The 17,449-nt window shown below is 38.0% G+C and overlaps 1 protein-coding gene across 11 annotated transcripts in view; it reads right to left on the reverse strand.

Annotated features, from left to right (window-relative positions):
- The window catches only part of ADGRV1 (adhesion G protein-coupled receptor V1), a 318,059-nt gene that overhangs the window by 20,317 nt on the left and 280,293 nt on the right, over positions 1 to 17,449 (reverse strand). For 7 of the 11 annotated variants that reach the window (XM_042012975.1, XM_042012974.1, XM_042012971.1 and 4 more), the window contains one exon: positions 10,557 to 11,020. The exons of 1 other annotated variant lie outside the window; for it this stretch is intronic. In XM_042012975.1, coding sequence (XP_041868909.1) covers positions 10,902 to 11,020 — 119 coding nt within the window. In that variant the 3' untranslated portion in view covers positions 10,557 to 10,901. 3 more of the 11 variants (XM_042012977.1, XM_042012976.1, XM_042012973.1) reach the window with 3 other exon arrangements.

Genomic DNA, 17,449 nt, shown 5'->3' on the forward strand with positions numbered 1-17,449 from the left:
AAAAGGTCTTTATTGAAAGTGTCAAGCTCTGGAACAGGCTGCCCATGGGGGTAGTGGACTCACTGTTCCTGTAAGGATTTTGAACATGTGTGGCATTTGGGGACATGGTTTAGTAGAGGACTTGGCAGTGCTGGGTTAAGGGTTGGATTCAGTGATTTTAGAGATCTTTGACCATCTAAATTATTCTATGAACCCATGACTCTCTGATTGGAAGTTGTTTTTATTTTTTGGTGTAACACACACATATCAAGCTCCTGAACTATCCCAGGGAGCACTTTATGACACCTAAAAAAAAAGAAGGGGCACCTAAGCCATTCCAGGAGAGGCAGAGGAAACCCAAAGGGTTCAGCCAGTGTTTTGAGGATCACATAAAAATTCCTTAAAAATGCCTTAAAAATCCCAGCCCTTTCTAAATCCTTTCTAATCTGACCAGTGCATTATTTCATAGCATGTGCCCTTTCCTGTTGTGAACATCCATAGCTATAGGAGTTCAGAGCTGGTGATTTTCCACCACTGACTATTAATAAAATGAGAATAAAGCTGGGAAGAAGGATTAATTAAGCATTCTGCTTAATTAGCAGAAAACAGCTAATTAAGAGCAAAGAAAAGAGACGAAAGTTCTAACCCATGTCTGCAACTTCAAAAAGATGAGTTTGGGAATAATAATGAAAATATCAGTTATTAATGGATAAAAATATAGGACTTCTGGTTAGTCCTAGTTTATGACACATGTAGCATTGGTGGAATGGTTGAAATTGATTATTACTTTCAACAATTTATGTTGAAACATTTACAGAAACACTTGAAGAGAATATTGTCTTTTACAGTCTTGAAGGCAGCATTTTTCTACTGAAATCAAGTGCATTTAAATGCTTTCAAGATTATGAATGATTTACTAATTAATAGGCCTCTTGAGTTACAATTTACAAATTGTTTTAAATTACTTAACCCATGTCTGGCTTCTTGCTTTATGTTTTATGTGTATCACAGTGTGGTAGAACAGAAGTGAAGGTACACAGTACAGTTATGATTTATTGATTTATAGTGTGGAAGGGTAACAGCCTTCTTGGCAACACTTTACTTTCTTAGTGGCTTGCAAAATGTTATTAGGCGATGACTAGTATTATCGTAGCTCTAATTTAACATGATTAAATAGTTGTATTTTAATTGGCAGTTGCTGGTACAGTTTGGGACACAAGAAATATCTTAATTTCTAGAGTGATGGATATCTTGGAAAGCCTAATTGAGGCAGGTAGAAAGTTTCAATAGTTTTGTTTCAGTGTGGATCTAGTGGATGTTGGATAGTTTCCTTCAATGTGAAAATTCATTGTGTGGCATTATTAATATTTTAGCTGGAAAAAAATAGGTTAAAATAATTTTGATTCACACATTTTAAAAGAACATGGATATAAACACTTAATCATAGATCTACTACCATGCATGACATACTTTACACCAATTTATCCCTAACATTACTGATATTGCAAAGAATTGGTAACAGAGTTCAAATTCCTGGAAAGATCAGCATGACCTAATTCAGCATCAGTTTGGTTGCTTTTATGGGCTTTACTTGATCAAAACAAGTTGGTCATCTCCAGGTCCAGCAGGCATATGCTCTCAAAGAAACCCTTAAGGAGGAGCATTGGAGCAGAGAAGAGCCGGAGAGCAGAGCAGCACCCTGCTGAAATCCTGGAGGAGTCATGCTGTGTCTTGCTCCCCCCTATCACCATCACACTCCTATAGTACTGTGAATCTTCCCTGCCCAGTGGATGCCTGTTCAAAGTGAAAAATCTGCAACCGGATGGAAACTGCAACCAAGTGTCATATGGAGTGCCTTTATATGCGGTTAATTCTGGCTACATTTCATTAGATGTGTGTGGAAGGAACAGACCAATTTCTTTTGAGTTGTTGGTTCTGCAAATTAGTGATTGAATATTCAGTCTGTTTTCCATGAGAAAAAGCATTTCCCTTCAGTCAAATGTGTTTGCATAGATAAACTCTTCCTTCTCATTCAATCACAAAGTCTAAACAAATACTACTATATTACCTCCAAGCATAAATATAACCTTGATCTTCAGATGATGTTAAAGACACTGTGTTTGTGTAGGATGACACTCAGCAACATTCAGTGCTTACTTCAGAATAACTTGGATATGGAAGAATCAAAATGAGGTACAACCACAAAAAACCCTCAGCATTATCTATGACATTTCCTTTTCTCCTCCTTTAACATTTTTTGGTTTAACCAAGGTTGGGAGTTACAGAATATACTCATCTTATGTGAAGACAGGGCACTAGAGCAAGAGACACTTAAGCAGAGTGTGTATCTTTGGGGTATCTTTCCAACTCCTTGACACATAGAAAAATTCCCAAATTTTTATTGCTTTATAAACAACAGCTAATTTGGTATTGCTGGTATTAAAATTGTAATATGCATTACATGTTTAATTACATATTGTAATACAAACCCATGTGTTTGTATTATTGATAATTTTCACCGTTTTTATTGGCAACACCGATACTCTGGAAATCTTGCCTGAATAAGGCAAAAGCTTAAGAAAAGTAGGGTCTCTGGACAATTGTCCACACATTGATTGTCCAGCATGTATCATAGAGCCCACATACCTTCTTCATAGCCAAAGGTCCTGTCAGCTCAACGAAAAGCAGGTGAACACTAAAAATTGCTCTAACAGGGTGCCCTAACAGGTGCTAGTAACACTAGCAGCATGTTCTGTGGAAAACCAAAGTGAAGCAGGGAACACATGGTCACAGACTTTCTGCCCCAAACTGCAAAGTCTGAAACACAAGTAGCAGCAAGGCTCTCTCCAGCCCTTGTGTGTTCTTGGAAACTAGTTAAAGATCAATTCAGAAACAAAAACAAGCCTGAAACAACCTCTCAGAGTCAAACAGAGCTATTTTTACAGCCTCAGAGACAAATTGACTAAGCAGACATGGGTGTACCTTGTATCAGCAGACATAAAGCCACCATTACTTGACACACAATCAAAGATTGTGAAGGTACCTTCACACCCACATACTCTTCAGGGTGCTTACAAGGAAGACAAGACAGATGTTGTTGGTCTTGGGCTGTGGATTTTGCTGCTGTGGGCACAGGCGTTCCATACTGTGCAATTCACTGAGGGCTCCAGGTAGCCTTGCCATGGGCTAAAGCTGAGACCTGGAAAGATCCTCAGACACCAACAAGGTAGTTTGCTCTCCCTCGTTTCACTCTGCATTGAGGAATGCTGTATTCCAGGTTACTGTGGGAAATCCAGAGATACAGTTTTTCCACCTGCAAGCCAAAAATAACTCTTATATTCACAACATAACTCAGTTAAGACCAGAGTTTCATTCCTGCAAGTACAAATTATAAATTCCTATCAGTGAAATCTGATGTTTAGAACTATTGTCTGGGAAGCTTCTGATCAGGATCTGACCTTAAGAAGCAGTAGAGCAGTCACTGCTGACTGTACTCTTCTAGAACAAACGAAAACAGTCACCGCAGGAGTAATCTTACAGCTGTTAATAGTCAAGCTAAGACAATGACTCCCACTGTCATGAATTTGTTTTCCATGTATCCAGTTTTGGCCTAGAATGGATCTTAACAGGAAGGCACGTTTCTTTGTCTTTTTCACACTTAATGGAAATAAATATCCCTCATTCTTTCCTGCTTTCTGGATTCTGTCTATAGAAAATTAGACATGCAAATATCGCAATTTCAAATCACCCCTCCAAAATCCAAGAAGCATTATTTCTTTAGAGGCTTATTTATTTATTTAAAACATAAAATACTGAGCTGCTCAAAATGAGAAGTTGTCTCTGTCCAGTACAAGGAAGTAATCATGCCTTTATTTCCCTCTTCCTCAGGAAAACTAGACATAATGAACTTAATTTTGAGCAAAACACATATTGGCATTGCTAATATAAAAGTCATAAGACAAAAGAAAAATATAATACTTGTATAAGACAAAAAGGAAAAGAAGGGCTTTAATTCATTTCAACACAAGAATTTTCCTTTCATAGAGATCAGATTAAAATAAAAAGCAGTTATCTTAGAGCTAATGAATTCTTGCCACTTATGAGTCTTATGATCTAAGTGTTAATTTACTTCATATGATGTGTAAACCACTACCTTTTGTCAGCTAGTACTTCTGCAAAAAATATTAATTCTAACAGTATTTCTGAGGGTATAAACATATATAAAAATGGACATTTTCTTTCTTTGCTAATCCACACAGTTTCAGAAAGCTATGACATTTTTAAATCATGCTAACCTCAATTTTATGAGGAGAAAACCTTAACTTCTGTTTCCTTTGCAATAAAATATTGTTTTTGTGAACATTCAGGGCTCTTTTTCTGGGTTAGAAAAGCAAGTTTTTCCATTTACTTTCTCCTCTAGAGCATGCTGCTTTCAAAAACAAGGTCTGTATCCCTGGGGTCGGATGGCATAACTGTGTATACAAGCTCCAAGGATTTAGCTGTCCATCTCCTGAGGCTACGTGGGATTCTTTTACATGCTCTGAGGATTATCTTTAATATTAATCACCCAGTGTTTGTTATGGGCTATTCCATTACAAGTCAAAAGGCTTGTTAGTAACTGCCTGGCATTTGCCTGGCTCATTCTTGCTCTGCACTCTGCAGCAGAGCATGATTTTTAAGGTAGGCAGGCTGTTTCCTTGCTGGTGACACAGCAGTGGTCCATGCCACTGTCATAGGTCAGACCTTATCCTAATCCTTAGCACACTAAAAACCAGGATTTGAGGTATTCTAATCCTAATCCTTCATCCTTTAATGACCAACGATTAGAGGTCTTCTAATGGGCAGCAGTGGTCTTCTGCCAACACTGAATTTAAGGAATAGATATACTGTTAACTTTAAAAAGCCCCTTAGTCCTGAAAAGTAAAATCATTAAGTCTGGCTCTCAATATGGAAGAATGATCCCCAGAGAAGGACCTCAGCATTTGTCTTGGGTACTCTGGGTCGTCACACACTGCTGCATGAGAAGGCAGAGAATCACGTTGTGGAAACTGTAGGAAGAGAGTGGGTGATAAAAAACAAAAGAAAAGGAAGACAAAGAAGCACTCAGAAGTTTATCCTTTTTGCTTATGTTCCTCAGGTGCAATCATTACTGCTCCACAAGTGAGCAGGTATGTTACAAAACTTACAGGAAGTCCCAGTTAAAATGGGATATATTAAATGTACAACAGACAACAGTTGGACACAGGATCCATGTGGGTGGAGACACATCAACCAGGGAGCCGGGTATTTTTGCCACCTGAATAGCCAAAATAGGCACATGTTCAACTATGAGGATGCTTTCAAGTGGAATTTGCTGGAGTAGGACATGACTCCTTAGGACCTTACCGAGCAGAAGGTACAAAACATGGTAATTGCAGAACAATAAAAAATTAGAAGGAAACCTGTTACTTTTTACAAGACAGAAAACCAGAAGATTCTTAATTGTCATTATGTCCTTACAACGGTCTGGAACAAATAAGTGAATAATGAGTCTCTTTGGGAAGTAATGTGGGTGACTGAGGTGCTGGGCATGCAGGAGCTCAGTGAGGAAGGTCACTTCTTTAGCAAAGGAAAGTTAGTTGGTGGGGAATTTTTAGATTTCTGCTAAAAGGAGCAAACAATATCTGTGACATGGAGAACACTCAAACAGGGCTCACTTTGAGTGTGAAACAGTAGAGACCAAGTCCTGTTTGAGTAGCTAGTACAGATGCTACTTGTGTGCCACAGAAGAGGAGGGGAGCTAGTGGTGTCATCCTCCCGCACACACTCAAGGAGAAACAACTCACTATCTCCCTTTGTCAGGATCCATCAAGGATTTGGAGTGAGGTCAGTGTTTGGCCATTCTTTTCCTCTCACACTGTCCCAATCTCCAGGACATGCTGTTCTCTCAAACCAAAAGAATTACGGTCCTGTGTGCACATCAAGCAGGAATCTATTCACCCATCTGGTCCTTGCCAGATGGTAAATCTTTGTTTCTCTGCTTCCCTGCCATAGGGAACAGACAGACCCAAGGCACAAACAGGCTGTAGGTTGTGCAGCACATCAATCACATAGCTTGTGGGCTTTGTGAGGCTAAGAGCAAAGGGAGATTTTGGGCATCCCTTTTCCTTGCTGCTCTTTTAACAACTCTATATCCTATACCTGACTCTTTCCAGTTAGGAAACTAGGAAATCACAGGCTTAACTTTGGTTCAGGAATTGTAAAGCAGGAGCCAAGAAGTTTCCAGGGAAACCTGTTTCATGACCACAATGTTTTAGCTCCCAGGCTGAAACAGAATTTATTCTTACTATACATCTATCCATCTACATCTACATCTACATCTATCAATATTTATCTATCTACCTATATCGATACCTGTAACCACATCCATATCTATATATCTATATACCCATTTATCTATATATCCATATATCCATATATCTATATATCATCTATATATCTATATATTTTTTTTTTATATATCTGCATTATTGTATCCCATAATAATTTTCTGTCTGTCTGCACATGGTGACATGTACTTTTTTATGAAGAGTAAAGGCACCCTGAAGAGGACAGGTTTTGGAAGTTAGAGTTTTGCTGGATAAAGTCACTGTGTGCTCAGATCAATGGTGCTATAGCACAGGCTTTACCACACTGTCTTTGAAGCCTACCTGCTGAGTTGGGGAAAAACAGCTCCAGTAAAAACCCTTCTGTTTTTACCCCAGGCATTGTTATGAGACATAAGAATATATATTTTCCTCCAAATCTTGTATTTTTGTAATAATGCTGTCAGTATCATGAATACAACTTTAACTTGGTTAAAACCAACCAAGAAAAAGCATTCTTAGGGGTTTTGGCCTACCACTTAGGCTAGTTTAGACAAACCGTCTTCTACATTTCAGCATATTATTACTCCCAGGTATTTAGTTCAACAATGTTTGAGAATTACATTGCAAATATTTCCATTTATTTATTGTGTACCAGAGTGTTACACTGTAATTATTCCAATGTATTTATTGCAGAGAAGATAATTTTGAATAATGAAATTCAAAGTGGAAATTCTTCTCGAGTGTTTTTCTATGAAAATTAACAGAATAACATATTGAACAGATAAGTTGCATGTGCTACTTTCACACATGTTACTATCAGTAGAAGTAACACAGGAGCAAATTCTGCTGCCAGCAAATTTGAAATACATTCTGGTTTCTTAGTGATTTATACTAGTGCTGGTGAAACAGAATCTACAATAGTAGCCCAAGGGCCAGACCATAAACCAAGCTATAGTGAAATGCATCTGACACCAGGATATGCCTGAACTTAAGCACTTTTCTAGTCTAGCCATGATCCTGACATGATCAGTCAATTTAACACAATTTTATGCTGAGCACATAGGCACTTTATTGCTGTAAAGCTCTCAATACAATCTGATCCTTTGCAGATCAAAGCTCTAACTGTGAAGTCCTCAGCAGGATGATGAGTTTGGATGTAGAGTATTGGAGAGCTAAGCATTTGCATGGTAGAGACAGAATATGAATATATTGGGGTCCTCAGCTGGCTTCTAAAAAAATTAGTAATCTAAATAGTTCTGTTCAAGTCACTGACATGGAGTTTTGTTTTTGCTATACAGCAAGGAAGGTGGCTTTCTCTAAAACATCACCTTAGAGATGTTTGTTGAACCTAACATTTTTCATCACTTATGCATTTGAATGTGAAATACCTTCAGCCATCCTTCAAAAGAGGTGAATTATATTGGCATGTGAGCAGCAACAAACTCCTGAAACGTGTCTATTCATCCATCTGATCTACATCTATATGTAAGTAGTTTTAAGTAAAATTTGTCTGGAAAAGGGACCTCCTTCACACAGTGAACTGTAAAATGTTATATTAAGTATTATTATATAATATTAAATTAAAATATAATGCATAAGAAAGATAATAAATGATAAACAATTATAACATTATAGTATTGCATAGAGCATATGTTATTATATTATTAAATAATAATTGAAATATAGATACGTTCTCTTAAATATTGTAGTTAATACTATTATTTAATATTATATTAAGTATTAATATTAAATATAGTAAATACTAACTAAAGCTCCTTCTACCCTTCAAAACACATAAAATGGCTTCTTGGGGAGAAATTATCTTCTTTTATAGCGAAAACAGAAAAGGCAGCAAGTGTTTTTCCCTACAGAGGAGCAAAGAAAAGCCTTGTATGAGTCAGTCAGCATGGCAGGCTGTGTGGTAATGCTTGGTTTGAAAGACATCTAGCTGCAGATTATTTCACCTCATAGAAACAAAGAAATGTTTATACTCTCAATCAAATTTTAAATAATTCCTGAGATCAAGGAGCTGCAGGAGGCACTCAATCTGGTTGGGTTAAGTTACACCAAGTGTAAAGATACTGGTCCTGCCCAGGTGTGGCTGCTGGGCACACCTGAGTCAGAGCACACAGCTGCCCTCCTCCTGTCTCTATCTTTGCCTGTCCAAGGAACAGCAAAAAAACAGGCTGAGTGACTTGTTTTATTAAACCACTGAATCTCCGACAGACAGAACATTTTCTGCTAAAAAAGGATTGGTTTTTGAACAATAACAAAATTCATCTTATGACTTTAAACCGTGTGACTACCACCTAGAGATTTAAAACTCAGAAAATGCTGGCAGCAGATGTCATCCTACTGATCTCCTCTGAAAATGCTGATGCATTTACAGCAAATCCCTAACCAGGCCAGTTGTGCAACAAGTTGAAGTGACATAAAGTATTAACATTTATGGTGATGAGTCAAATCAAACAAACGTCCTCTTTTATAAGCTTTCTCACGGCATGTAGTAGCATGTACTGCGAGTAATGAAACATCTGTTACAGCCCTGACTTGCTCACAACCAAGCAAGTGTTGCAATAGGTCTGTGGGGCCAGGTTTCACATAAAGCCTTTAGTGGGTAGATGAGAAGGATCAGCACTAACAAGGTTTACTTCATCTCAGTTTATTCAGGAAGAATGAGCCAGGTTTCCTGTGAGGAAAATAAAAAAAGTACCATATTTCAAAATATTCAAAACTAATTTTAACTCCAGACTGACTTATTTCAACGATACTTGCAGTTCACTCAAGTGCTCAGAAAGTCCCTTTTTAACAGGTGTATTATGGGAAAAAAAGTGAATTATGAAATTTGCTTAGATGGCTCACTTTTGCATAAAGTTGCCCACTTTATACATCTGCATGCATCTATATACACATTCTGATGCACTGCACCCAATTTTAATGGCTGCCCCTTCTGCTCAGGGCCTTCCTAACTGCCCTGTGTATTGTCCACAGTGAAGAAAGACTCAGTTACTATCCCCCACTCTCACCTTCAACCCCACATTGACATTTATCAAAAAGACTTGGCTTTGTTCCCTCTCTACCATGACCAGTATAAAGAGCCAACAACATTCCTGTGAATCAGAAATTTAAGACTCAATACAGCAGATCATATACTATATACAGACATACTCTTATTTCCCAATTCAAATGTATACTTAAAAAGCACTTGTTTAGGGGCTTTCCTTACTAGAAATATTTTCCCGTGTCTGTGGAGGCTTTTGCAGCATTAGACCTTAAAGTTGGTGTCTGCCTTGGATATGGGTGATGACTATAAGCTGTGATGTCCTATTAGCTGTTACAGAACTGCGACACAGAAGTAGGATTTATTTGTTTTGTTGTTTTTGGCTTTTTAAAGCTCAACAGTTAATTAGATACAGCAAAATTTGCATATAATTCTAGAAAAATTCATGGAAAGATTTCCATAAGAAAAGTTCTCTTTTAAAGAGAGAAGTTGTTGCTCAGACCTTACCCAGTGCAAAGCCCTTAGGCAAGTTCCTGAGGAAGGTATAAAAGACTTGCATTCTCATTTACTGTACATCTATACTACACTGAGAAGTGTTCAGAGGAAAATTCCCTTGCTCTCCCGCTTTAATGTGTTTTTCTTCCAGACCGTATGTGCACAAGCAGAGTTAATGATTCCTATAATCCCTGCTCAGTTCTGAAATACTTCCTCTGTTTTTATTTTTTTTCTTCCATGGGAGGATCTTTTCTTGCTCATTTATGGCCCCAGATTACTGATCTAACTTTGTAATGCAATACTTGAACCCTTCAATCAGAACAGGAATATCTACATGGAGATCAACAGAAAATTCAACGCCTTGGAATTCCCCGTTTTTGATTGTGAAAAGAGTAAGAGAGTTTAATATTATGAAATGTTATGAAACCAGCAAGGTAAAGAAGTTAAAAGCACACAGCTGGCAGCGGTTTCAGTCTTGTCCTTTATCTCCCCTTCCCTCTTTGTGTTTCAGATCATTGCATATTTATCATGTCACAATTTAAATTTCAAGTTCTTTGGCACAAGGCTTGTGTCTGTATTTGAATTTGTTCACAGACTTGGGTACTCAAAAAACAGTGAGAAGAGTACAGCTTAGGAAACTAAGAAAAACTGTGCCACTAGAACACTTTCCTGTCCAACAGGGTGTCTGCATCACCTTTCATCTTCATAAACAGTAAGGAAAAATAACAGACTGGTTTGTATCAAACAGACTCTATTGCTTTATTAGTCAGTGTTAATGTACAAGTTAATTTTAAAAAGCTACAGTTCGTGAAATGTGTCATCTACTTACGAGATACAAATCTAGGCCAATCGCTATGGTATTTATTGATGCTCACCCACTGTAACAAATTTACAGGTTTTTTTCTGATATACAAAACCTCAAGCAAACATACCTTGTTAAATGCTCAGTAAAGCTAACAGCATTCTACTACAGTTTCATATAGTGTTTTAGTGCAAAAGGAAGTACAAATATAAAAATACTGAGGCTTGAATAAAAAAAAAAAAAACAACAACAACAAAAACCCAAGCAAGCTGTGGAGTTAGAGGTGTGTGTCAGCTATGGGTATTCTTCTAAGCTCTACAATCTGGGAGTTAGCCATGCTGCCACCATCCTGGCTGCCATGACAAGACTCGTTATCACTGACACTGAGACCTGCACCTGAAATAGAGAAAAAACCAACAAAAATACGAATCAGTGAGAATGAAATCCTAGCACAGAAATGGGGATGCTCTATCCCACTCTGCTTTATCCTTGACTTGAATTCTTGATTATTGAAATGTTTCCCCACCCCACAACTATGTGGCAAGTTTCCTCTTACTAGTCTACCATTCTGAATCCACAGATTATAACATTATCTGATATAGTTTTGTACCAGATACACTTTTTCATAATTCCATTGTCATTTGCTTTATTTGGCCCAGTAAGTGGTACAATAGCTATTTAGAGGTTGCCTTGAAATCAGAAAAGCATAAATCAAGGCCTGGCTTAGACTGGGTTCATGGTCTGGCTGTTAGAATCTGTTATTTCCAAGGACTTCCTCATAAGGAATTGATTTTTAATGATACAATTTCCATGTTAAACCATAATTCCAGCTGTCTTAATAGGACTGTAATCTCAACATGAGAAAAGATGCTGAGCAAATATTCTTTTAACCCACATTTAGCGCAAAACGGTGCATTATGTTTTCCTTCTACTGGAAGACAACACTAGACTTTGGTCCAAGGGAACTTCCAAAACATGTCTAGAAGAGAGGCTACCTTCTCCATCCTTTTGTCGTAGGACTTCTGCTAGCTTTATGCTTCCTATTTGTTTGATGGGGGTTTTATTTGGGCTTTTTTTGTGGGGGAGGTTTGAGTTGATTAGTGTGAAGATGCATAATCCTGCATTAGTTTTTAAGAAATGCATATTTCTGTGAGACCATTTCTTCACAAAATATCTATTGGAACTATAAACTTCAGTGCTTTTTCAGCTCCTCTCCTTGAGCTGTAGAACAAATTCTACACAATACATGGGTTTTGAGGGCTTAGGGTGTCTAGGCTTTAAATTTGTTGAGAACTGCATATCAGTATAATGAGGCATGAGGATTTCAAGACAAATTACTTTCAGGTATGATCTTGCAGCGACGTCAATTACAAATGATGAGGGAAGTTATTTGTTTTGGGCAGAAGCAGATGTGTAACTACATGCAGTTCAAGGGAGTTACAAAGGAATCATGTCTGTCTCAAAAGAGCCCTGAACAGGGTATGCTGGGAGTTTGCATTTCATACTGAAAAACACTTTCTAGAATTTCTATCAGGTGTACAGTGCATCTCTTATTTCCACCTCAGCTGACATTTCAGTTTTTGGTTTGTTCAACAAAAGAAAAGTAATTTAATTTTTTCACTTTTGTTCATCTTTTTCTATGCTCTCTGTTGTTCCACCTTTACAAAGTTTTCTCTTAGCACCCTTCCTCCCACCACCCCTCAAGCAGAAAAGAAATACTGTAAGGTGGGCAGCAGTGAGATGCTGCTTTGCTGTCAGAAGTCAAGCTGCAATCTTGAATATGGAGTTTGGTCCAGAGAACCTGTGCAGGAGGCCCTCTAGGACTAGCCAGGTTTTCCTGCAGAGGTCTGGATGAAGTCCTGGTAGGGGCCAAACTTGGGTCCATGTCCTATGACACACGGGAAAAGCGGATATGCTGGACCATGATCCTTCTTACACATGGTTTTGGTGTTTGGTTCATGGAGAGAACACACGTTCAGTGACACTGATGAGTCCTTAGGGCTGCATGACCTAAGCTCTTGAGAAACCAACAGCTACTGCCAGAGTATGACAGGAGTAAAAATCCATCAACATACAGAGATACAATAACAAAGTCAAGAGTAGGAGCTGAATCATTAAAATATTGTTTATAAATTTATTGAAGTTGATTTAAATTTGTATGCACATTTAACCTTTTCATTGAGCCAGATCCTAATATCCAAAGGTGCTTCAAGGTCCTGGGAAAAACAGCAATTGTTTAAACAAGTTATTTTGATTGTTTGATATTTGATTGTTTTAGAAAGGAAGTGTGACTGTAATAGAGAAGATGAATCAGACTGTTGTATTTACTACATGGGGATGGAAGAACAAGTAAAAACCATGAAGTACATAAAATACTTTGAATGAAGAAAGAACACATTATATAGCATCAATAACAGTGGAATTCATTCAAGACATTTAGTCAACCTGAAAAGCGTAAAGATTTCAAAAACTGCAAAACCCCCATTATTTAAAACCATTTGAAATCATAAATATGATCACCCTGGGCTCAGATTTCAAGGTGAACACAGATTGTTGGGGTTTGAAAGATATTTGTCTTACTAGTGGCTATACTGGTGAAGTGGCAACTATTTAGCATGGGGTTTCTTAAAGAGTCTTTTGCTGGTCTCTATAAAAAGATCAGGTATTGGTCTAAATGTATTACACTATGTATATTCTTAAATGTCATCTACGTGTAAGCTTTGTTTGTGCTCTGTGCAAAGTAAGAGAAAATATTTTTTGTTACAGAGGTTCTTATCTTGGTAAGCCAGAGACTGAAACTGGGTGCTTCAGGTTTACAAGGGCCTTGTTCTGCTGATGGTGCAAAGACAAACTACGTTAGAGCTGATCCTTTTTAGGAATAAGAACTGAAATGTAACCAGGATACCAGCTTACCAAACAGTCACCAGGCTGGAAAGGGTATGACTGTTTACATGATGGAGTTTCACAGAGTTCATTGGTCCATTGGGTTCTCAGATTAGAGTGGAATTTAAACTCAATCAGATCCCAAAAAGCATGCACTCATTTGGAGATGCTGCAGTTAGGTGGCAGGTATGTAGCAGGGAGTATTACTTTTCCCCAGTTTGTGAAAGAACTACTTTAAGAAAAATAGGCAGGAAAATGAAGCCTTTCATCCTTTTCTTTTTGTATGCAAGGACTAGCTAGAAACTGAAAAGTCACAGCTCAGGCTTTAAACCCACAAGAGGTCCCTCCACTGACATCTGCTGGTGAAGAGCTATACCAGTGCATCTCTAGTGCCCCGGAACACCAGCTGTTACCTGCTTGCTCAGAGACAGCTCAGACTTTCACTAAAACATTTTAAGGGAGACAGAGTTTGTTTTGTAATTACTGTACTCATATCTCTGGGGAAACTTTTTATCTTTCAAGCACTTATATCTTGCTTAATCAATCATGATTTTATTATATGTGTGGGATGCATATGAATAAGCTACATAAACCAAATTTAATTATTCTTTCAGGGTTTTGATTTCACAGAAATAACGCCAACAGACATCCAGACTTCTATAAATAAAGTTCAGATTCAACTAAAAATGCTTCCTGGACATTAGGCAGTCATGTTCAACAGCCATCAGGCTGAACATATGTGTGACAACCACAGATAAGAAACTGAATGAATATGCAAACTAGCTACCTTTCCTTCTTTTTTTTTTTTTGAAGTGAGCCCTTCAAAACAGAAATTACATAGGCTGATAAGGCAGGGATTTGCCACCTACAATCTATCTGCCCTGTAGTAGACAGTCTCCAGGATGCTGCACTGAACACCCTTCAGAACTGGAATTTCAAATGTTTCCTCTGGTTCAGGATGGCCACATGAGATGCTTTATTCTTAAACCAGGCACCTACAGTGGTGTCACCAAGGTTTATAAAATGCTGACTTTGGAGCCCTAGCTGTAGTAGATTGAAAATCATGAATCATTTTATATAGCATTGCTATTGTAATAGCTGTATTTGTGTGGGGTTTTTAACTTGCTCAGTAGATTTTTCCAGGTATTTTCCATGTCAGAGAATTATTAGAATATTTGCATAGTATTAGAGAAATACTGGAATATTTATATAATATTTATCACGATCTTCTCTATTAAGAGTAAAAATACACTAAATTATGAATGTAGCAGTATTCTGCTTAATATATATCTGGAGACTATCATGGTGGGTCACCCATCACCCCTGGAGGAATATGGGCTTCCCTCAAAGCCTTTGCTGTTTTTTGATTTCCCATCTCATCCAAAGGAATAAATTGTTTTGGTTTTGTGCATCACAGAAAGGGAGAGGACAGGATGTAAGATGTAGATGGAAGCTCAGAAATCAGTAAAGCTATCATGCATTTATTGTATTCATGCTTTAGAGCAATGCTGATGGGTAGCTTGCTGCTTTGGGACAGGTTGCATCTACTTTTATCCTTGTTGGCTCCTTTTTTAACTTCCCAGCCCTAATCAGAGTAGAAGTCCTCAGGGAATTCTGGTAAATTGGGCTTTATCCTCAATGACAATAACATATGACTCTGTCGCAATCTGGAAGGCAAAGGTCTCATTAAATTGCCTATCAATATAAACCTTGCACAAGAAATCAGAGGGAAAATTAAATCTAGTCCAAAATTTCAGACTTTTAAAGTTAATTAGTGAAATCAACAAAAACTAATTCATAAATAACTAACTTTCTCAATAGAAGCTGTTTGAATCATTATAAGAGCCATAAATGAAACAAAATAAAATAAATAAACACAAATTCATAAACATTTTTTTAAAAAAAATTTAGCACATACCAATGAGCAGGACATGTCCCTAGATTATTTTTCCTACACTAATTGTTCTATTGTTTCCTTCATATAAGCCACCTTGTAGCAGGCCTCACTTACAAAAGATTTCCAAAATAAAAGAATTGAAGTGATGTAGTGAGCAGAGTGAATCTTAACTATGTATTTCTGTATGGACATGAGCATATTTGATGGAAAGAAGGAATTGATTGATAACACATTCAAATACAATATGGTATAAGCAGCCCACTGGATTTCTCACACAAAACAGAAATACCCTATCACTGTGTGAGGCTTGCACAAAGCTAGCATAACAGCTGCCTAAAAAACAGTACACTGCTGTCCACCTGATTTGCTAGAACTGCAGTTGTATGCCTCCATCTGACCCAGCCTGTACTTCAGGTTAATCTGTAATTAGGCCCAGAATTAATGACTGTGGAACCAAGGGCTAAGTGCACAGTTCTACGACACATTCCTTTAGCAACAAGGGTGAGTGTGCCAGCACAACTATTTATGGGGCTGCACTGCACACTGCAAATTACTAAACACGGACAAGTTAAAAACAAAGTTTTTCTGTGGAGGATAGGTTGAATTTTTTTAACCTGTCTTCATTTCTACAGCTGAGAGTTGCTAGCTGCAGAGGCAGGAGTGAAATGTTAGCTTTGCTGTGGTTATACCCTCATTCCCATTAATCGTGGCTGCCAGATTAAACCTTGTGGCTACAAAATTATGCCCTGTGAGCATAAGTTAAAGTCACCCTCAGAGAGCTCAGAACTACATAAGCAGAAAGGACAGATGAAGCACAAAGGGGCATAAAACCATTTTTACATATTCCTCTGCTAGTCAGTGCTGATCCTCAATCAGCCCTCAGAGTGGGAGCTAATATTTTAGCAACACTATAGTTAAGTTTGGCTATAGATTGGCAGTTTTAGGGAACACAGATAATGGAAGGTTCTGTTTCAGTTTACCAAAGGTAAAATTTAAACAATAGCAGATCAGGTATTTCTAATCTTCCTCGAAAAGCAACACCCCCCAGTTCAGGAGTGACAAATTAGCTAATGTGGGGGGAAAAGCACCTTCTCCCTGCTCTTCCAGAATGAGGAATTCCCAGCCTATTGAAATAAAGTCTATGCTAAAAGGGTTTGAGAAGTACCTCGCACAGCAAATGACAGGCAAGAGCATCTCAGCAAAAAGGCATCTTAGCTGCCTATACACTTTAGCCTATTTAGAGAAGAGGTCCTTGTCTTCCAATTGCCAATGACCACTTCTTCCTTGGAGCCAGGACTGGTGCTTGAAGGGCATCAGACTAACTGATGTAGCGTGGGAGGGAGAGGGGAGAGAAAGAAGGAGAAGAAAATGAGAAATCTAACCTGAATTGTGGTTTCATGTGAGCACAAGCAACTACGCACAATAGGAAGAAATGTGGTGCTGAAAGACTAGGACATGAGCTCATTTCAGCACCTGCTAGCTTAACTAGCATCATAAAACTCCTGTTAGACCACAGCTTAGTGAATACTTTAGCAGCAGGAGTCCATATTGCCTAACAGAGAAAAAAAATCTCACTTTCCACCACCTCATCTCTCTTCTTATAACTTCCATGTGGCTCCCTGCCTCCCTCTCCTTGGCCATGTACTGAACTGAACTGGAGAACAGGTCACGATCAAAACAATAAAACAGATTTTTAGTTACAGAAAAGCTTGCCTTTTTTTTTTTTTTTTCAAGTATATGTTGAGCTAGAGGTTGCGTCTGAGACAACAGCTGATAAACATTTACTTTGCTGGTGAAAGAAGCTCCAACCTTCCACATCACCTCTTTAGCTCATCTTGTTCAAATGTGGGGCTGAAACCAGATGGGACAACTGGTTTGGTTTAGAAATCATGGGGTTTTTTACTCTTGTAACTTTGCTGGGGACACAGTGTGGGCACAGGAATAAGCATTGGTGTAGAACTGTCAGGCACTACTTGAATCAGTAATGCAAACAAAATATTTTTCTCCAACAATGGCCTGAGGTCACTGCTTCAAATCACATTAAT

The sequence above is a fragment of the Corvus kubaryi genome, unplaced genomic scaffold (genome assembly GCF_017639235.1).
Source record: "Corvus kubaryi isolate FWS band 111438036 unplaced genomic scaffold, C.kubaryi_AGA036_p1.0 split1-37296, whole genome shotgun sequence".
NCBI classification, from domain to species: domain Eukaryota; kingdom Metazoa; phylum Chordata; class Aves; order Passeriformes; family Corvidae; genus Corvus; species Corvus kubaryi.